General features: G+C 36.1%; 3 protein-coding genes across 5 annotated transcripts; 2 read left to right on the top strand and 1 right to left on the bottom strand.

Moving 5' to 3' along the window:
* The first annotated feature begins 5615 nt into the window (after positions 1-5615).
* Positions 5616-10202, top strand: LOC137711613 (uncharacterized). 2 transcript variants are annotated; one of them, XM_068450872.2, is made up of 10 exons: positions 5616-5813; positions 6409-6473; positions 6624-6738; positions 7726-7762; positions 7905-7974; positions 8123-8227; positions 8953-9103; positions 9227-9309; positions 9482-9575; positions 9656-10202. In XM_068450872.2, the coding sequence occupies exons 2-10, from the start codon at positions 6443-6445 to the stop codon at positions 9744-9746; spliced, it is 777 nt and encodes a 258-aa protein (XP_068306973.2). In that variant the 5' UTR covers positions 5616-5813; positions 6409-6442; the 3' UTR covers positions 9747-10202. The 2 variants fall into 2 exon arrangements, with proteins under 2 accessions (XP_068306973.2, XP_068306980.2); XM_068450879.2 differs by having other exon boundaries at positions 5688-5813; positions 6330-6473.
* Positions 10203-10614: 412 nt separating this feature from the next.
* Positions 10615-15615, bottom strand: LOC137714387 (CRC domain-containing protein TSO1). Its single transcript, XM_068453618.2, has 12 exons — positions 15374-15615; positions 14734-14888; positions 14191-14632; positions 13923-14078; positions 13284-13834; positions 13119-13193; positions 12888-13044; positions 12695-12793; positions 12536-12602; positions 11919-12090; positions 11045-11822; positions 10615-10955 (listed from the first exon to the last, which is right to left on the bottom strand). Exons 1-11 carry the CDS (start codon positions 15440-15442, stop codon positions 11072-11074), a joined length of 2694 nt encoding a protein of 897 aa, XP_068309719.2. The 5' UTR covers positions 15443-15615; the 3' UTR covers positions 10615-10955; positions 11045-11071.
* A 1265-nt stretch (positions 15616-16880) lies between these two features.
* LOC137729803 (G-type lectin S-receptor-like serine/threonine-protein kinase B120) lies at positions 16881-21785 on the top strand. Of its 2 annotated transcripts, none has more exons than XM_088686415.1 (8): positions 16881-17464; positions 17713-18465; positions 19799-19909; positions 20000-20241; positions 20374-20584; positions 20689-20926; positions 21069-21219; positions 21307-21785. In XM_088686415.1, exons 1-8 carry the CDS (start codon positions 17053-17055, stop codon positions 21613-21615), a joined length of 2427 nt encoding a protein of 808 aa, XP_088542541.1. In that variant the 5' UTR covers positions 16881-17052; the 3' UTR covers positions 21616-21785. The 2 variants fall into 2 exon arrangements, with proteins under 2 accessions (XP_088542541.1, XP_068324942.2); XM_068468841.2 differs by having other exon boundaries at positions 16932-17464; positions 19997-20241.
* The last annotated feature ends 430 nt before the right edge of the window (positions 21786-22215 follow it).

Here is a 22215-nt window from a genome sequence, read left to right as displayed (position 1 = left end):
AAGACAGAGAACAAATAGGCAGACAGAGAGATGAATGTGCAAAATGAGAGAAAGGAAAACTAAACCAAGATTGGTATACAAAAGACCATTAGATGTATAACCTGGAAAACAAAAAGGAAAAAAAAAAAGGCATACAAAAAACTCCAAAAAAAAAAAAAAAAAAATTATCGACCTTAAGACAGAGAACAAACACGCAGACAGAGAGATGAATGTGCAAAATGAGAGAAAAGAAAACTAAACCAAGATTGGTATACAAAAGAGCATTAGATCTATAACCTGGAAAACAAAAAGAAAAAAAAAAGGCATACAAAAAACTCGAAAAAAAAAAAAAAAAAAAAAAAAAAAAAGAATCGACCTTAAGACAGAGAACAAACACGCAGACAGAGAGATGAATGTGCAAAATGAGAGAAAATAAAACTAAACCAAGATTGGTACACAAAAGAGCATTAGATCTATAACCTGGAAAACAAAAAGAAAAAAAAAAGGCATACAAAAAACTCCAAAAAAAAAAGTAATCGACCTTAAGACAGAGAACAAACACGCAGACAGAGAGATGAATGTGCAAAATGAGAGAAAAGAAAACTAAACCAAGATTGGTATACAAAACAGCATTAGATCTATAACCTGGAAAACAAAAAGAACAAAAAAAAGCGATACAAAAAACCCCAAAAAAAAAAAAATTACGGACCTTAAGACAGAGAACAAACAGGCAGAGAGAGAGATCAATGTGCAAAATGAGAGAAAAGAAAACTAATAAAGGAAATAAATATCTCTGATGATTCCCCCAAAATCTGACCTAACACACTAAAAAATTCGAAAATAATCCACAACAAAAAACCAGATCTAAGCTGATAGGAAAAAAAAAAAAAAATTTTAAGCACTTAGCTTTCGAAAATCAGGCATGCAGCTTCCCCTTTCCTCTTCGTTCTCTTTCCATCGTCATCTCTCTCTCTCTCTCTCTCTCTTTCTTCCGCTCTCTGTCACAGTCCATCCCCCCGAAACCCTCCTTGAAGGACAGCAAATGAAACTGCAGACAACAGCCATACCTCTCCCTGCTGTCTTCCCCTCGGCATCTCTCTCTCTCTGTCTGTCTCTCTCTCTTTCTCTCTCTGTCTCTCCGTTTGTTCCGCTCTCTGTGAGAGGTTAATTTCTCCGCTCTCTGTCACAGTCCATCCCCCCGAAACCCTCCTTGAAGGACAGCAAATGAAACTACAGACAACAGCCATACCTCTCCCTGCTGTCTTCCCCTCGGCATCTCTCTCTCTCTGTCTCTCTCTCTCTCTCTCTCTCTCTCTTTCTCTCTCTATTTGTCTCTCTGTCTCTCCGTTTCTTCCGCTCTCTGTGAGAGCTTAATTTCCCCGAAACCATAAATGAAAGACAGCAGGTGTAACCCTTACACGGCAAGGCCTTAATTCACTCAAAACCGAGAGGACAAAATTGCCCTTCCAACCTAGTCCACAAATAAAGGGTTTCTTGCAAATAAGGTGAAATGAAGGGGTAATTCGTCCTAAACCCTCCGGACAAAATCACCCTTATCAGTTCAAATAATCTCCTTCAAACCCAGCCCAATTGTCATGGTTTTTTTGTAAATAAGATGAAATCGAGGGGCAAACAATTGACTGTAGCCCAATGAACAGTCAATTGCTCCCTAGTTTTAGAATAGATAATATCTAACGGCTAAAAAATCTCAAAGAATAGGGTCCCTCGGAGCATATAGAAAGCCGGAATATCGAATTGATAGCATCTGCTGGCCAACTGAAAAGGAAACATAGCGGACCATGTAGCAATTACATATCTTATTTTCCACCACTATACAAACTATTTGCAATAACACCACTGTCAACCGCGGAGCTATCATATTCATAATCATCTCTATTTTTTTTAATTTGATACATAAACTTGATAATAAAAATTTCATATATGTTTTATTATTGGTAAATAAATAATGTAGTAACACCAAATAAAGAGAAGAGGGAGAGCTCCCATGCAAAGAGCCAAATTACAAAGCAGCAAGAAGAAACAAGCACCCAAAAAGCCTTAAAACCAACGGGTTGCAAAAGATGCAAGGGGAACAGACCAAGCAAGGAACAAAAGAAACTACAAACCAAGTAGAAAAGACTTGGAAAGAATCAAAAGTAGACCTCTAAATTTGGATCCCACAACCTCATGAAAAAAAAAACCAAAAAAAAAAAAGGTTACTATCAAAGCAATATGTAAATGATGAGTTGCAAGCCTGTAACCCCATCATATAGGTGCAGCTCTACTATTTTCTATGAACCAACACAGAAGGGCGGAATGAGAATCAAACTCAGGACCCCTTGCAAATAAGGCTTTGAAATCTTGTTGAGTATGAATTAGATTCTAAAGTCTAAATTATCAAAGAATGAGCCAATAATATGTATCAAGCTTACAATACTAAAACCATGTCCAAATATGACACTACTGATAGAATTTAAAATTTTATTTCATCTTACACAATATTTTCGGAGCATCATATCAAGCCACAACATCTCTTGTATGATTTCTTATCTAGAACTTGAAATTTATAAATTATTTTCTAAATTTTTTTTTTTTTTTAATTTCTAAAAAGATTTTGAAAATTTTATCTCATTGTATCCCCAATTTTGTGTAGCGCGTCATGTAGTATCCCACATCGCCCGTGAGGGCGTGGTCTTTGGGCCTTATATGTCCATGCCTGCATGTACCTTTCAGTGAGGCCTTTTGGAGCTGCGGCTTGCAAAGACAAAACCGTGCGGTAGCCCTGCTGTCTGCGACCTAGTCCAGGGCAGGGAATGCCAAAGCGGACAATATCACTGCGAGGGAAGGCGGGATGTGACACGTCATCTTATTTAATTTCTTACCTTCATTCATCTTATTCTCAGACAAACTCATTTCTGCACTTGAAAACCCATCACTTACATTTTTCCTCCTAACAAACGAGCCGAGCTGCTCATGACTGATGAGGGATTACTTAGGCATGATCAAGGCCACACTCCTTCGACCATATACTACATGATGTTGTCACTCATTGCAATTATTTATAAATTAATTAATTAAAAAAACAAAATAGAAAAACCCAAAAATAATCCAGTAATTTGAGGCCCAGCAGCACAGCAGAAGCAGCTAGGTAGGCCCTATATACAACAAAGCACATTGAAGCTTGCTTGTATTTTATATATGCATATGATAGTCACAAGACTCACAGGCACAGCCTAACATTTAGCTGATGAATTAATTATTTATAAAATAATTAACAAGGCCTTGGAACCTGCAGAGTGGAGAACATGTGGAATGTGTTAATAATATAAAATTTCAGAAAATTCTCGACAACCCGAAAATATTATTCGTTAAGCATCATTAGCTTTAGTCTAATCTCCATTTTGAGCCATTCTTAGGCATTGATTTTGTATTTTGGTTACAATATTGAAGTGTTTACACTTTGATGCCAAACTATAAGCAATCAAATTATATTTTCAGTTTGGGGCTAGTCTCAAAGGAATCAGAAAAGGGAAGTCATATTCACACATATTTTTAGCCTTTTACTCATCATTATTTAATTATAACTGTTGATTTCATTTGATTTATTTAATTTGGTGGTCATAAATACAAAGGATTGTGTAAGAAGCTAAATGGGTGTGTGGAAATCAAAAGCTAAAAAGGGTTGTAAAAGAAGTAGGATTCTCTCTCCTCTTATTTTTATCTCCTTCCTTCCCCTCCCCTCACACTCACATTTTTGTCTTTTTCTTTCTATAAAAAATTCAAAATAAGATGTTGACGTGACTTAATCGTAACGGTTTAAATAGGAGGGGAGAGAAGGGGAGAGAGATTAGAAGGGTAGATTATTCTCCTCCGTGTAAAAATTGCTTCGTATTAGGAAATCAATAATTACTTGTAATATGGTTCAATAGTATTCGTTTTCACGTATAAGTGAGAGGTCTTATGTTCGATTTCCATGAATAGAGAGTTAAATACCTAATTATAATGTCTAACTCATGGTGTTAACAAATTAATCACGTCTGATTAGGAACACTCAGATATCCACTTTGTTGGACGGGAATATCTGATTTATAGGTTAAATAAGGCTAAAAATCATTAGTGCGAGGTCTGTTTGAGTCCCATCCCATGATTATTCCAAATGCAAAGAAGATTGCGAGTCTCACTTTTGTATGTAAACCAAAGTTTTTCTTGCACAAATAGATAACTATGATTCTGATTTCAATAAGTGATAGTTGACAACTTAAAAGGGAAAACTAAAAGTCACATAAAACAAAAGCACTAAAACTTTATGACGTTCTTTTGTCCTAAATTCCTCATAGAGACATGAAATTTAGCTGTATGATAAGACATTTACCGTCTTTCTTTTTTATTGTGTAAGCAAATATGTCTTTAAAGAATAGGATTAACTCAAGCGGAGAGAGAGAATACGTACTACTAGTAACTGAGTTAGGGTATACGGTCGATTGAAAGTTCGACTTCAATTCCTTTCAATGTAACCACAACAAAGTTGGAGCTTAGCAAATCAAAAGAAAAAAATATCGCTAAATGTAAGAATTAGTAGTTAATGTTTAATAAATTTTGTATTGCATTTTAGCACAAGTAGCATGGAGGAGTGCCAATTTAGACGAGCATCTTGACAAATATATGAGAGTTGGCCTCACCTATATTTCGACAGATGGAATGCCACTTTTGCTTGTGGTAAACAAGTATGCCATCTGAGGAACAAACTCAAGGATACTAGGTGAATTTACACACCAAAAAAAGGCAGAAAAGATGAAGAATCTTAATGTACCACTTTATTGTCCCAATGGGTTGCATATCTTGCATTGTTTCTCGACGAGAGATATTAAAAAAAGGAAATGGAAGACAGAGATTTGAACTGAGCTGTCTACACATGCAATGCATGTGGAGGGAGTTTTAAATAATGTCGGATTGGTAAATGACTTCTTGTAAGTTATTTGAAAATCCTTTGTTTGTAGACTTGTAATGTTTATGTAGTACATTTTTAATCTCATTTTGTAATGTATTTAACTAATTTAATTTAAATATTTTGATACTTGGAAATCCCTCGTCTAAAGTTCCAAACATTATTATATAGTTTATAAAGTACTTATTTGCTGAATTTGCATTTGTATTTAACTATTAAATTCAAGCACGATCTAATAATATTTTTGTCCACTTATAAGCAAAATGTATCACATTCAACCCAATAACTCAATCCAAGACAGGAAACATCTTCAACCTCCATTGAGGTATGTGGAGTTTAATATTTTGAAAAAGAAGGTATTTACCGATTTAGGGTTTAGCATCTCATCATTATCCTTCCTCCTCAATCCACTTTGTTTCGAATTCAAAACTCTTTTAATTCCATTGTGTGTAGATTAAATATTTTCAATCTTATAGCTAGAAATAAAAGAGAAAATGTAACAGGAAAAAAAGGAGTGTGAAAATCATTTTTTTTTTTTTTTTTTTTTATCTTTCTAACAGGATATTTGCAAAAATTACAAAAAAAAAGAAAGATGGAAAACTCTGGTAAATTATAAACAAGTGGTGGGACATGGGAAGGGCATTTTGGTCTGGGCATTTGGCAAAACCCTGTAAGAAAATGAGTAGTTTTCGGACCTTGTAAATTTCACCGCCTGTGTGTTTGTAGGTGGTTTTTGAGGTATGATTGATTCATATGAAAATATAAAAAAAAGAAAAGGAGTGAGAACAGAGGCTGAGACTCTGAGAGAGAAAGTTGTGGGAAGCAAAGAAAAGCAAAACACAGAGAAGTAAGAAGAAAAAGAAAAAGCCATTATTCTTTTGGGAACCAGGTAGGTGCTAAATTAAAAAGCTCAAACCCCACTTTTCTTTCTCACTTGCAATATTTATTATTCAATATAATATATATATATATATATATTTCGCAGATCTTTTTCAGCACCTGCAATTTCATTACCTCGTTCAACTAGTGAAACATTTCAAACTTCTATTTTTATTTAATGGGTATCTTTCAAAATGTCATTTTTTTTTAATTTATTTGAAAAAAGAATGAAACTTTCCTTCTTATTTCAGAAAGAAAATCCATTTGTGGTTTTGTATTCTTGGGTTGCTGTGGCTGGAAGTGCTTTACTTTGCCTGCTGCCAACTAGCATTAGATTCTTTGCTTTCAATCTCTGTGAGCAATGAGCATTGCACACTCCAAACGACTTTGATAGTTCATTTTTTCTGCATTTTTGTGCTCATAAATCCTCCTAGCTTTTCCTGTCCCTTCTTCTTTTCTGGGTGCCCTTCCCTTTCTGATATTGTTGATTAGAACCACTGTTTAACTTGTCTTAGGACTTATGCAGATTCATGGGTTTTATTACATGTGCACCCCCTTACATTGGTATAAATAGATAAAGCCAATATTGAGTTTCTCAATTGTAGGAAGACTCTTCGGTGTGCATTTCGTGCAGAGAGAATGAGCTCCAATAGCTCCAACGCCGCTTCTGGTTAGTCATTTTTGTCTGCTGATGTCTATTTCGTTTGTATATGGAGTAAATTAGCTTGCAACAACTAGTTATCTTGGCTCTTGCCGATATTCTGATTATATTAGGCCTACTGATTTTATGTTGTGACAATTTGCTGCTGCAATATGTCAGGTAGTAGAACTGGTAGCAGGGCGTTTGAGTTTGGAAGGACCCATGTAGTGAGGCCTAAAGGGAGACACCAAGCAACTATAGTTTGGCTACATGGCCTTGGTGATAAGGGTTCAAGGTACTACGGCTATTCTTTTGCAGACTATCATATGTTCTATTGTGATTTGAAAACACTCTTTGCATTTTGTTACAATTTGTCATCGCTTTACGTGAAACTTAGTCCATGTAAACCGATCCATCAGTGGAACTTAAGTTCTTATGCATGATCAAATTATAGCTAATCATGGATTGCGGACGTGCATGGATCAATAGTTATGATGTTAAGAATGCGCAGTTTTATAATTGTCATCTATGTGAGCCTGATATTCCTTCTTTATATGAAACACTTGGCGTGAGTGTGATTCCTTTTCCATTTAAATGAGCATATTCTTGTAAGAGAATGGTGGACTTGTTTGTTGCACATAAAAGACAAAGGAGGGGAAGCTGGACAATGTCAATGTCTTTGTCCTGATCTGGAAAAGTCTGTTATTTAACTAATTCCTTGAACTCTGCTGCAATTAGAATCTAATTGAATCCTGAGTACAATGTGATTAGTTGTCTTTTTCTTCCTTTTCGTTTCACTCTGAGTCCTGACGGAGAAGTCTTGAATCAAGTATTTGAATATTCCAATGACAAGAATAGGGGACCACTTTTTGACTAGCTTAGTTTCCCTTTAAGCTGATAATCAAGTTGAAATATACTAATTACTAATTGACATAGTACTAATTCAGGACTAATTAATCTCAAATATTCGTTTTAACGAAGGATGATTGGACCATTTTGAGCTAGGACATTTGAAAGCATCAGAATTCTACAATTATTGATTAGTTTTATGCTTATTTTGATTATATGTGCTCCCAAAATTATATTGTATATGATTTTAAGAAGTGTTTCCTAAATTGTTTTGTATTGGTTTTCAAGCTTGAAGTGTGCCACCAACCTTCGTAGCTATTGGACTCAAAATACTATGTTATTCCAGCTCAGATTTTGCTCATTTGACGAGTGTGGTTAGTGAGTACTGAGTAGTGACTAAGTTGGATTTCCCACTGTGTGCTTTGTTTTGCAGTTGGTCCCAGCTCTTGGAAAGCCTTCATCTTCCTAATGTAAGGATGGTAACTTTAAGTTTCATTGTACCATTAAGCAACATTCATCACCAGCAGCCTTAAACCTTCTATTATTACAGAATATGCTGCCAAGTTTGGTTAATAGAATTTATTATCTGTATTTGTTGAACTTATTATACAGATTAAGTGGATTTGCCCTACTGCTCCTTCTCGACCTGTAGCTCTATTTGGCGGATTCCCTTGCACTGCTTGTAAGATTGTTTTAGTTTCCGTATTTATCTTTTTTTTTTACAAAAACCACCATCAAGTCCAGGTTGGCTTTGAGCTTTATCACATGGACAATGATTGCCTAAAATATATGTAACGCATAGTCTAAAGTGTTCAAGTGATTTATTACAGGGTTTGACATGGGAGAAATTTCAGAAGATGCTCCTGATGATATGGAGGGGTTAGATGCCTCAGCAGCGCATGTCGCAAATCTTTTGTCAACAGAGCCTGCTGATAGTAAGTTCTCTTGAAAGCTCCAACTCTAGTATTTAGTTACAGTTGTTAGAAACGTGTACAGTTAAAGGATTTAACATAAAATATTTGGGCGGCTGATAAATCTTGGTAGACTTAAAAGATTAAAATGTAAAGAGTTCGGGGAATTGGGAAAATAGTCAAATTTCTCTGTAAATTCCAACCTCCACTGTTCTATAGTGAACTTATTTGCCTTCTTGTTCATACAGCTCTCATGAGCCATGAGTTACCTGAGAAAAAGTATAAATGATCAGTTCTCCTATTATCTCCTGCATTTTCTTCATCCAGTTCATTTAATTTTGTTTGTGTCATGGAACAAGTTCATTGCATAATTGATTTTTACCAAGTGAATTGCATACTCTCACTTGATCTTCACCTTTGCTATTGAAATGTCTCTAACCTTATTTTTCCAAGAAGGTTCTTGTGATTAGCAAATTTACGCAATCAACGATATGGTAACTTTCAACAAAGAACTATTTTTTTTTTCGAGAAGACTTTCAACAAAGAACTATTAGCAGAGGAAGTTGGTTGTTTAGCTATTACAACAAAAATCTATGGGGGAAATAACTAATGAAGTTTTGTTAAGTTGGGAGTCGGATATTCTTATAAAATGATCGACTGTGTAAAATGATGTGTTCTTGAGGTATTTTTTTCTGATTGGAATTACGAATTCTTTTGTATGACTCGTTACTTTTTACTATCATGAACAGTAAAACTTGGTGTTGGTGGCTTCAGTATGGGTGCTGCAACTGCCCTTTACTCAGCCACGTGCCGTGTTTTAGGGCAATATGGGAATGGAAACCCGTACCCAGTTAACCTAAGTGCAATTGTTGGTTTAAGTGGCTGGCTTCCGTGTTCAAGGTTTGGCCTCTTTCATATGCGCATTGCGCACTGACTTAAAATTGCTCATGTACAACACATCAGCACAACCTACACATTCTGTTATAAGCAGTCAGTTCATCCGTCTTTTGTTTTGTGTGGCAGAACTTTGACGAACCGGGTGGAAAGGTCACACGAGGCTGCAAGGCATGCAGCATTCTTGCCCATTTTGTTATGTCATGGCTTAGGTAAACATATTCTTCTCATATTTGGTAGTATAGCTTCAGTTATTTGGTAGAATCTCTTCCCCTACCTCCCCTTCCATAAGTAATTTTGAAGAATTTGCAAGTTTCCAGTTGCCTGCTCGTCTTAATTGGTTATAATTGCAACTTCCAAGGATGCCTTAATTCTTCATTGCAGGTGATGATGTGGTCGCATATGAACATGGAGAGAAATCTGCGCAGACCTTGAATTCAGCAGGATTTAGAAATCTCATGTTTAGAAAATACAACGGGTATGTCATTCGTCCTCAAGGACTTGTCTTGTTCTTTTCAGTATCAATTTCTTGAATGCTTACCTAGTTTGGCAGTGCAGGCTGGGTCACTACACAATCCCTGAAGAGACCGATGACGTTTGTACTTGGCTAACTTCTAGTCTGGGGCTTGAGGGATCCCGATCTTACTAGCAGAAGATATCTGGGAATGGTGAGTTAGCGCAGGGAATACAAACGAGGAGATTATAAAAAATAAAAATAAAAAAATAGAAGATTAGAAGGGGCATACTACATTAGACGGTGGTATGGGCATAGATACATGGTAGTGGCATTTCTTATAGCTACTAGTGCCTTGTGATCTCTATCTCACTCTCTGTGGTACTCTCTTTTCCTTGCAATAACTTTGTAACCGAGGCTCACTCTTGTACTCGCGTCCTGGTTGCCCGGTTGCTGCGAGCTTTGTATCTGTGTTGTTTAGGGTAGGGGATGGGAGCTGGATGGAATCTCTTCGTCCCCATCCACAAAATTTTGTTGTTTTGATAATAAAAGTGATTCTGAATATGTCAGTATTTTGGAAATTTTAGTAATGCATGTAAAATGGTAGAGAATGATGGTTCTTAATGGATATTTGAGTATTTATGCTTTGTACTTCATAGCCTGATTTAGCCGTTGGATTTTCACTGTGATTTAAACCCTAGATTAGCATTCAAACTAACCGAGACTGGGCCAATTTGGCTTTTCAAATCCTATCCACAAATTTCACCCCCAGCCCACAAGCCCACAAACGAATTCTCTTTTTTTTTTTGTTTCTTTTTATGCAAGCAATACAAACATAGGACCTCTGTTTCATCAATAAATGCCATAAACATTTGAGCTCCAAAAGTCTTGCCAATTTGCCTTCAGTTACAGAGTGGCCTTACCAATCTGTGCATAGTTGAATTTAATAAAAAAGAAAATTACAAATTTTTTAGCATCATATTTATCGAATAAATCGTTATCCCATAAGATTGAATTTAACTTATTTTTCGAAACTACAAAAAATAGAAAAGGATAACAAAAATTACCAAGAACTGGGACAATCAGTAGTCATTGCCTCTAACAATGTGGGAATGAAATTGTAACAACAATTAAATGATAACTAAGATCATGAGAAACAAGATGACAATGTTGCGTTTCCAATTTTATGCAATAACCTTTGCGAAATGCTGCCACTTTGGTACACTTACATACCAAATTGAATGACTGCACATCACAAAAATAGGGGGGGGGGAAATATTTGTAAGATATCTGAAGATGTTTCCACACTCGAACCGGACAACTGAGCCCACAGAACAATGTCTGCAAATGTCTTCTGCTTCCAATTGCAAAAAGTAAAAACCAGAGACACCCCCAGAGTAAAAACTGAAACAAGAAACATGTAGGTAAGCATTTTGATGACAACTTCAGAACTATAATATGAGTAGCAAGCAGTGGAATGACGAGGTACTCACTGTGGACTCCATCAGTGTCACGGCCATTCATTTCTTTCTGCCCTTATCGTGAGGGTTACTAGTGTTCTGAATGATATTACTATCTTCGGAATTGCTACAAGGGGTAAGGGGTGGGAACGAAGGGACAGCCTTCAATATGAACTTGCGGCCACTTCTCAAGCTCCCTGAAGAGCTTGCACCAAGCTCATGATTGTGGTTGTGAGGAGGAGAAACCCGTTTCTTATTGGGGGAACTAACTTTCACAGACCTAATAGAATTAGAACTGTCCTTCAGTATCTCAGGCGTTTCTTCTTGCAGAAAGTCATAAAGCCCATTGTCAAAGTCAAGACCCTGAGAAGATTTCGTCCCACCTAACCGAGCCATTGGGGTGACTGGTGAACTGCACCAATGAAGAGAACTACTAGATGACAGACCTTGACTTCCAGGACACAGCTGAGCTTGTGAAGCATTTTTCCAATCACTTCTTGATGATGTGGAAGAAGCAGAGGCCTTTGAGTAAAGATCTGATAATGGAGTAATATGGCATGTAGTGGGGGCAGCATCGTATCTTGTTGAAAAAGTATCCGCTATTCCAATGTTGTCATAGTCCTCTCGCCAGTGGTAATAACCCATATTCGATAATTCTTTACTTGTCTCCAGAAGAATGCCACCTGTCTTTGAATTTCTCAGAGGGGATCTTGTTGATTTTTCATAAGATGATATGATGGTAAGATCAGATTCAGGTGATCGAAGGTAACTTGTAGGAAGGCACGGGGATTTTGGTATGTTATTTGCATGACTAGACAAAAAGAAAATAAACAATCAAAATTAATTAGAATCACATTATGATTTAGCATTTCAGGATAATTGGGACTTCAAAATCAATGATTCTTACTCTGAGCAATGAAATGATGGCGTCAATGGAGTGTGGTTGTGTGAATCATACAAATCAGCAGACAAAATATCTTTCTTTGTTGCCACCATTTCCAGCTTCTCATCAAATGTTTCCTTACCGGCTTTGTCACTGATCGTGTCCTTAATCACACCATGCTCTATTGGAACAAGATCTATAGAAAACGAGATTGAAGTGCAGTATTAAGACAAAGAGAGTCTAACTGATCAACTTTTCTGGAAAACAAATACTTGTGTGTAGTTCCATATATCTTTCAGCAAAGCAACAATTCTTTCTAGTTTACTTTCACAAGCCCATTCTTTTAGGCATTATGCTTTAGATAAAAGTAACTTCTAATGAATACACTAAAATTATGTAATATTCTATGATCTATTTGTTAGGTGATTTCTTAATTCTGTTTCTAGGTTGTCTATCAAGACCATTGATATGTGAAATCATGTTTCAACAAGTAGACAACACAACATAGTAGATTATACGGCATGAATACACTATTCTATAAATATGAAGGGGACATTCTTTGTTATCCATAGTAAAACAAGTACACTACAAATGTTATCACATGGAATTGGGAAACACTGTTTCTTGGTTTAGAGGCTTACCTCCCTTTCTGCCATAAACATTTTTACATCCATCACACCGGCATCCACTGGAGCATCCAACATTGGCCTTTGAGATGAAGCAATTCACAAATATAAGATGAACTGAAAAGAAAAGATAACAAACACTGTGGCATGGAAATATAGATAAGTATTCAAGACCTGATAGCATTCACAATATTTTTTCAGACACATTGACTTTTTGCAATTGCATCCCCTTTTGTGTCTTGCTGAGGCTGGTGTAAATTGAATTTCTTCTTCCTGTCACAAGCAAATACAATCGTTCAGTTTACAAGATTAAGGTATACCATCAGTAACCGAAAAGGGTTAGTACCACAATTTGTTGGAAACTCACTAGCTGTACAATCTTGGGAGCAAATGCAAGTGGATTACGGGCTTCAATTTGTTGTCTCGTCTCAAGAACCGTATCTTCATAATCAGGTATATTAAAGCATCCTTGGCAAGCACAAGTTTCGGCACAATAGACTCCAGCAGCAAAACAATCGCAATAACTGCAAAGAAATGTATTAAAATGTGACAAACAAATATGCACTTATAATATTTAACAAAAAGTAGATCAACTTACAGTTTCAAGCACTTGGACTTCTTACAGTTGCACCGCTTGCACCCATCACTATCTTTAGAGCTTGGTGTTTTTTTCCTGGAGGGTCATACACAAACACGTATTTGAACTGCAGATGGATACGATGAATGAATCTTACCACACTACATAAAAGACCATGCCTCTGACCTTTTCTTTTGTGAGCTAGATTGGTTCAACTCCATATAACTATCAACATTCTGAGAATCTAATTTGCTCTTCTCGGGTGGAGATCCATGATGCTCAAATTCCACAGTATCGGGAGACTGGGTGATGGAGGAGCTTGCGGCAATTGAATTCTCAGTTTCATCCCTCACATTCTCAGGTAAATGGTGGTTCACAACAGATGATGATTTCATAACTTGCACGCCAATGTAGTGATCTGCTAATTTTATGGTTGTTGCACCACGAACAACAGGTGCAGCATTGACTATGCTATTTAGATGCAAGCCAATACCTGATGGTTTGGGAACAGTTAAAGGAGAGCTTCCACCATACCGAGGTGGCAATGAGGCTCCCATCTGTCTCTTGGAAGTTGCTGCATTAGGTACTTGCACAATCTCCAATTCTGCTGTGCTGGCAGGTGGTTCTGAATTGTTAACTTTCTCTACAGAAGAACTGTCTCCTTTTCCAGTGGCACAAGGAGGTGCCTCTTCAAACTGAAGGCAACGTCTATGCATGCCACCTTGGTCATTTTTGGCCTACAATAATCTTGCGGTTATTATACAAGAAAAATTAAATATATCCTAGCAGCATACAGTAACCAAAAACTCATATGAAATGGCATACCTTATTAGGAGCATGCAATATCATGTTTCCAATCATTCCCCTTGAGGTTCCACCAACCTTCTCTGTACAATCCTCATACACCTGACCAATCTGCAAACGTCCAGGAGGAGATGGAGGGTTATGATCACAATCATCCTGCTGTCTACCTCCGATACCCTGTAACTTAAAAGTTGGATCAATCGTAAGAACATGTGGAACAATCACATCCCTTGTACTCAAATGTCCTCGTCCTTTTCCTTATAATGTAAAGCCAAGAATCTGAAGTTACCTGATTATGAAAACCTAGGTGATACTCCCCATTGAAAGCATTATCGATGGATAAGCCGGATCCAACCTTTGGGCACTCAGAAGATGGCAACTCACCATCACTATACACTTTATTTTTCACAGGTTTTGGATCAAATTGCTTTCCGTCAAGGTCCTCTTTAGCCTTCTCTGGTGGTGCCTCAGATTCAGATGCATTGATAGATTCTTTCAAACATGGATTGACTGATTGACAAGAATTCGTACAGTCCATCTCCATGGGATCAGCTAAGTATTCATCGACACCCTCCGAGGAACTGTTGGTCTCACAGTCCTGAGTATCAGTAATCAATCCCATCTGCAGTTGGGTGATATGTTTCTTGGAATCAACTGGAACATCAACAAACTTTTTGGCTTCATCATGTGCTTTCGTTTTTCCTACACTGGATAATTGCGGGTATTGAGGCCTGGTAAAAATAAAGAAACTGTCAAAGTGAGCAAACACGGAAACAACAAAGAGACTGCCCAAGAAAAAACAATTGGAACTAGAATTCAATGTATACTGGACCTTTTCAGGAAACTTGTTTCCCGGAGTGTATTTATGCGTGGTGACGTGAACACAAGAGGAGGAGAGCTAAGTCCCGGGAACCCTTGCACTGCATGTGAAGCCTTCACAGGCTGTATTGGTGATAAATTGCTTATGTAACTGAAGACTGGTGACTCCTGAATTAGAGGAAACATATATGAATAAAAGATTCAAATTCCTACCAACATTGCCAATGCTCAATTCAGAAAGAGAAATGACAAACTACTAACGCCTCGACTCAACGTTTGATCATCAATTACTCGCAGAAAATCGATTGCATTGCACATTGAGAAAGACCCCAAAATCACAAATTCAACTTCTCCAACAAAACACCACTGAACCCTCAAATTCCAAATGTCCAAAACCCTAACTTTGACTACCCCTACAAAGCACCAATCCCACCAACCTCAACCCACAAAAATTAAACCAAAACCCACATCCACAAATCACCTATTTCACAAAAATAGACAATAATTTTACTAAAAAAATAACAACAAAAAGGAGGTATAAATAAAGGGTAAAGATCTACCTATAGATTAATAAATTATCACAAATAAGGAAGTAAAAAAATCCCTAATCCAAAAACAGAAAGATTGAAATTTGGCAGTAAAAATAAATTTACTTGAACTGGAGGAGAATCTGAGGAAGGTGAAGTATTGGCTTTGATTTTGGGAATTTCAGGTGAATCCATGGTGTGAACTCGGAAGCTTAATCGAAACCCTAACCCTACAATTCTCCGCCTGCATTTTTCCCACTTTACTAACCTCTGGTGAGAAAATGTGAAAGTCTCAGAGAAAATGTGAGTTTTTACATTTTTCTTTTAATTTATTTTCTCGCTTAAAAAGAAAAATAAAAGAGAGCGGGATTTTAAAAACCAAGCGGGAATTGTAATTTAATGTTGATTTGGGCTGGTCTTAATGGGCTTGGTTTTAAATAATGGGCCCGTTCCAAGCACTAAATTTGATATTTTTGAAAATCTGTTGGATATGCGCCTACAACTTAGGGCTTGGACATTATCATTAGCAAATCTAATATCTTTCTATTAACAAGGTTCACTATATTTGCGTTGAGTTGATTAACCAAAGGGAAGCTCAACTTTGACCAGAATTTTGTTGATAAAATCTGGCCAGGATTTTCGATAAATGTAAGGAGACTCTTTTGAAAGTTGGACTCTGCATTGATGTGTCAGTTTATATTTTTTACATAATATTTTATAATATTAGTAGGAAAACTAATGTTAAATTGTAAGATAACAGCATCCGGAAAGAGTCTCATTTTGATAATCTCATCAGCATTTCTGAAATAAAGTTTGATATTGTCAAAGTCAATACACCCACCTCTGCGGTCATCATCCATTCTTTATGCCAAAGAAGAAGAAAAAAGTAAACAATTTTTTGTCGGAAAATAGAATATAGTAATGTTCTTATGTCCGAATTGCATATTTGATTTTTTAATAGGAGGGAATATTTTTGTTCATTGTTCTCAAGTGATAATAATGTTCATCATCTTATTTATCATTAGATGATCTCAAAACTTAAATTATGTAACGGTGATAAATAGAGTGATGAGCATTACTACCACTTAAAGATGGCGAGCAAAAATGCACCCTTAATAAAATGGCGTTTTACTGCAGTGGTGAAAAACAACTATGCTTACGCACTTTATGCACTATGGTATGAGTTTTATACCTACCTATTCTCCTCCTCTAACAACTAACTGTTTAACCTACTAATATTATAACTTTACTTAAAAGTATATGCATTAGTACTAGAGCTATACTCTTTGAGTTTTAATTTTATTATTTAGTTGTACAGGGATTAAAAGATAAGAATTTTCTTAATTTGGTGAAAGTTAAGAATTATTCAATGCCTAAAGTTTAAGATGACTTTGAAAACATGTAGCTGTCAGTTTGTCACTATGTGAAGCGAATTATGTGTTCGATTCTTTGGCATGCAGTTCTGTTGGATTCTATGTACTCTTTAGCATTTTCATCTTAAGAAAAAAACAGTAATTTTTTGGGTCAACTGGTTTGTACAAAACTGTAAGCCGGTTCTGTGAGTAATTTATTGACCAATATACATATATAAATAAATATATATATGTATTTCTATTTCAATCTGGCTCAGAATATAGACAACCCCAAACAGTTGACTAATGAAAATTATGAGGCTTCAGCTAGCTAAGCGTCTAGCTGGGTTTTCATTGTTGGATAGATCATAGCTGGATCTTCATCTAGATCTCTCTACTATCACTAGTTTCAAATAATCCATGATCAGATCTGCACCTTAATCTCTGTAATTAATGGCCATGTTTCTTCCTCTTACAATTTTCTTGATCTCTTTGTCTTCCTTCTCTTCATCTCCATCTCATGCAAAAGACACACTCACACCTGCAGACATGCTGACAGACAACCAAACCCTAGTCTCAGCCGGTGGAATTTTCGAGCTTGGCTTCTTCAACGAAACCATTTCGGGATATCACTACCTGGGAATTTGGTTCAAAGCTGATGCTACCAAGGTTGTCTGGGTTGGTAACCGCGATGTCGCCATATTGGATTCCTCCGGTGTGCTACAAATCCGGTCTGGGAATCTGCTTCTCTCTGACCGTCGACTAGTGCAAGTCATAGTCAACGCAGCAAATGTTGCCTCCTCCCCCAACACAACTGCAACGCTTCTCGACACTGGAAATTTTGTGCTTAAAGAAGCAGATACAGGCACGGTCTGAGATTTTGATAGTAGATAATTTCTGTTTCTCCAGTCTTCCCCTTTTAACATGTAGCCTTATTGGATACAACATCTGTTTTCATACTCCAACCAACATATCTTTTTCTTTTTGTTGATCAACAGTTATTAGTACTTTTATATGTCAAAATTCCATATATAATATAATTCAGACATTTTTGTGTTTCAGACCCTTGAGATTTATTTTCACATCGATATCTAATACGTCGGATTTCTATAGGTACTGTTATATGGCAAAGTTTTGATGTACCAAGTGATACATATCTTCCTGGGATGGAACTAGGGTTGTTTGAACTAAACACAACGCAGCCAAGCTATAACATCCTTGTTTCTTGGGCAAGCCCCCAAAACCCAGCTCGCGGTCTCTTCACTTTAACCATGGACCGGATCAACTTCACAAAGCTTACTGTTTGGAGAGGAGATGGACGCCAGATGGATATCGCGTTCTGGGATGGACAACACCTAAGGTTTATTTTTGACAACACAACTGAAAATAATGACTACACTTTTAGGTACCAAACCATTTATGAAGAAGCTGCCTACTACACCTTTAGCAACAATAAGAAGTACGACCTCATATGGTTTGTCATGTCTTCAACTGGAAATTTGGACCAGTTTTTTTTGGCAAACGGGAATATTTGGTCTGTGAGTCATAGTTTGTGTGAGGACTCAAGCGGGGGTAATACCGGAAAATGCTTGGCGACTTTACCATCTATGTGTGACCGTGGCGATGATTTTTCTGTGATGAATGGTTCGTTGCCATCTGCGTTTAATAATGGATCCATTTATATGGGTACTAGTGATTGTGAAACATTGTGCAAGAGCAATTGTTCTTGCACTGCATTTGTTGCGGTTCAAGATGGTCAACCAGTTTGTCAACTTTATTATCAGAGTAAGAAGGATATTTTGAAGATTGTTGATGAGAAGGGCTCTGGGATTATTTACATTCGTGGTGGTAGTACTTCTTCAAGTGGTAAGTAGAACTATTAATGTCTTAAATTTAACTGACCAAACCAAAAATCCCTTCTATTTTGATTCGAGAGAGAGGGTGAGGGTTTTGACTCATTCCTTGTTTCGAAAAGAGAAAGTGATTTCCTCACACATATTTTCTTTCTTGACATAGTCGTATTTAGTTTTGCCCTTCTAAATTGAATAATTAAATAAAAATGTAGGAATAGGAACAAAATAAGGGAGGAAAATTAATAAAAATGACTTAAAAACTTTGAGTTTTAACGATAATGATAAAATAAATAGTAAAGTGAATAGTACCATGATTGACTTTTAAGTGTAAAAATATGATTTTTCGTTAAAGTTCCCAAATAAGGGTGTGCAAGATACAATCAAAAGTTTGGTTTTTTTTATTATATGATCTGTCATGTTATATTATTAGATCATCCCAGATTAATTATTCACATTAGTATAATAATAACAAGACAACTAGTTTAAGTACAACAGAACATTCCTATACATAGTATATGCTAGTTTGCAATAATTAATAAGGTAACATCAACAAAAATACATTAGTATATACTTGGATTAATGGTGACAACCAAATAGCGCATTTATATTCTTATCTCGGTGCATTGTTTAATCAACATGTAGTTTGTATTCAGAAACGTATTAGGTATTTTGGAATTCTTTAGTTTTCTTGTTTGACTTTATGTAATTAACCAATGTATTTTAATGAGAAAAAAAAATATATATGCGAGACGACTATATACATATCGATCATAATTACAATAACTTATAATACTAATCTGAAACGATATTCTCATTTGATAGCGTATAGCTGCAGTTAAAGGTTGTAACTTGCATATAATAATAGGAGTTTTAATGAAACATTCTTGGTACTATTTACTTTTAACGAAAAATCACATTTTTATCCTTCCTTAGTACTATTCATTACACCTTTATTTGTCATTTTTCATTAAAACTAAAATAATTTTGGACTTTTCGTTAGTTTTCCTTATAATTAAACACCTTCAAGCAAAAATTTGAATATAATAACATACACATCACACGATTCCAGTATTATAACAGATTTTGGAGATAAATTATGTCCTGCAAAATAGAATCTATTGGAGAGATTCAAACTCAGTCAAGAAGACTTATTGTTTACAAAAAGGTTTAGGAGATTAGTTGGCTAAGATAGTGTGTCAACCCGCTTATACTCAAGTTCAAATCTCCCTCTTAGTAGATGGTGAGATTTACACAAATTTTTTAATTCCTTCAATTTTTTTACTTTTGTTAGTGTTAATTAATTAACACTTACTAGCAAAATGTTGGCATTATCTTTCACTTTTCAGATGGTAAAAATTTGAAATTCTGGCTGGCTATCGCATTTCCTTTGGCTTTCCTCTTGATTCTTATGCCAATATCGTTATGCTGCTATCTGCATTATGGAAAGAGACTTCAAGGTTTGATCAGTTCATGTGATTGTAATTAGCAAGGTTGCATTGCTCAATGTCCGTAATGATTGACACTATTTTCCTACTTAATGTAAGCAGGAGATGAAGCAAGCAGACAACAAGAGATTATCAATTCGGATCAAGTGAGATTATTCCAAATTGGTTCCACCGACGTGTCACCAATTCAATATAACGGAGCTAAAATTGTGAATATAATGGAATTAGGCAGGCAAAAGGATCAAGAATTGCCCTTGTTTAGTTTTTCTATCATACAAACTGCGACCAATGACTTTGCCAAGGCCAATAAATTGGGGGAAGGTGGATATGGCCCTGTTTATAAGGCAAGCCGTCAGTTAAACTTAATTCACAGCTTTACATAGCTAATCACAATTGTATTCGTCTTTGTCAAGATTAATTTTTTGAAACCTTCAACGTGCTTGGTTTTTTATGTAATAAAAAATTATCCATTGCAGGGTTTGCTAATGGATGGGAGGGAAATTGCAGTGAAAAGGTTGTCTGAAATTTCGAGGCAAGGGTTGGAGGAGTTCAAAAACGAAGTGTTAGTTATTTGTAAGCTTCAGCACAGGAATTTGGTTAGACTTTTGGGATGCTGCATTGAAGGAGAAGAAAGTATACTAATTTATGAGTATATGCCCAACAAAAGCCTGGATTCTTTCATTTTTGGTTTGTGCAGTTTGATCTTTTAGCTATTTACATGTTCTACATATGTTTAATGTTGGTGTTATAATTTCCTATTTCCTCATTTGATTTTGTTCGATTGGGTGCAGATTCAACCAAACGGAAGCTTTTGGATTGGAGAAAGCGCATGAACATTATTGAAGGGATTGCTCAAGGCATCCTGTATCTTCACAGATACTCAAGATTAAGGATCATTCACCGCGATTTAAAGACGAGCAATATTCTCTTGGATAGTGACATGAACCCTAAAATATCGGATTTTGGCATGGCGAGAATTTTCGCAGACAGTGACACTAGAGGAAAAACAAGCCGGGTTGTTGGTACATTGTAAGTTAAAAGGCTTTACAGCATGTTATGTTCCGAGGATTAACATAATGCTCATACACCAATATTGGTCTTGATATATATGGTCTCTGTACCTTTTTCTTTAATTAATTCAGTTCCTGATGCATTTAACCTCTGATTTTAGTGGTTATATGTCTCCCGAGTATGCCATGGGTGGCCTCTTTTCCGAAAAATCAGACGTGTTTAGCTTTGGAGTGATCTTATTAGAGATCATAAGTGGCAAGAAGAACATTGCCTTCTTTGAGGCTGATGATCCACTAAACTTACTAGGCAATGTAAGCAAATTCTACAACTGTGGCAATGTGTGTACTAATTTATTTTTTTTTAATTATGATTTTTGAAATTGGGGTGTTTAATTTTAGGCCTGGAGTTTGTGGAAAGAAGGCAAGAGCAATGAATTGATGGATTCGACATTGTCTGGTTCTTGTTCGAGTAATGAAGTTACCAGATGCATTCAGGTGGGTCTTTTGTGCGTGCAAGAAAGAGCTATGGATCGACCAAACATGTCGGATGCTGTTTCGATGCTAAGCAATGAAACATTTGCTCTGCCTCTTCCTAAAGAACCTGCATCTTGGAGTCAGCTAAGTTCCACTGATGTATATTCATCTTCAAGTAGGCAAAGACATCAATCTACAATAGATGTGACGACTTCAACAATACATGCTAGGTAGCAAAGGTTGCTGTTTGTTGTAGAGTTTAGTTCACTTGTATTAATGTTGTAATATATCATATACAATTATGTTTATCTAACATCCCGCCATGTTCGGGTGCCCATCGGTATACAAATCCAATTGAGTGGAGACTGCATCTTTGCAGTCCAAAAATAAATTTATTTGATTGCTTTTTGTGAAGATTTTAGATAGACCGCACAACGACTCTCTACCACCATATCGGTATTATCTTATTGTACAATTTGTACAGCATACATCATTGCATGTGTGAGGGTTTAATCATAGTGCCATTAGAAGTGGAACATTCGCTAGATTGACATGTACATCTTATCACCTGCATAGTAGCGCATGTGTGAAATTTTGTCACAAAAATTTCTATGTCATTTTGAAGTGGAATCATTTAATATTATGTAAAAAAAATTCACTTTTAGATCATTGCAGGTGTAAATCATAACTTTATCACAAAAGGTTTTGGTGTCATTAAAAGTGTAATCATTTATCTATACTATTATTAGGAAAATCCTCTTTGTCAACCAAAAAATGTAAAATTTCCTTTATGCCCTTATCAATCTTAATAAATTGAATAATTAACAGAAAAAT

Source organism: Pyrus communis, chromosome 15, assembly GCF_041283825.1.
Source record: "Pyrus communis isolate YQ-2024b chromosome 15, ASM4128382v1, whole genome shotgun sequence".
Lineage (NCBI taxonomy): Eukaryota > Viridiplantae > Streptophyta > Magnoliopsida > Rosales > Rosaceae > Pyrus > Pyrus communis.
The sequence above is the reverse complement of the archived record's forward strand: the minus strand, read 5'-3'. Positions and strand labels throughout refer to the sequence as shown.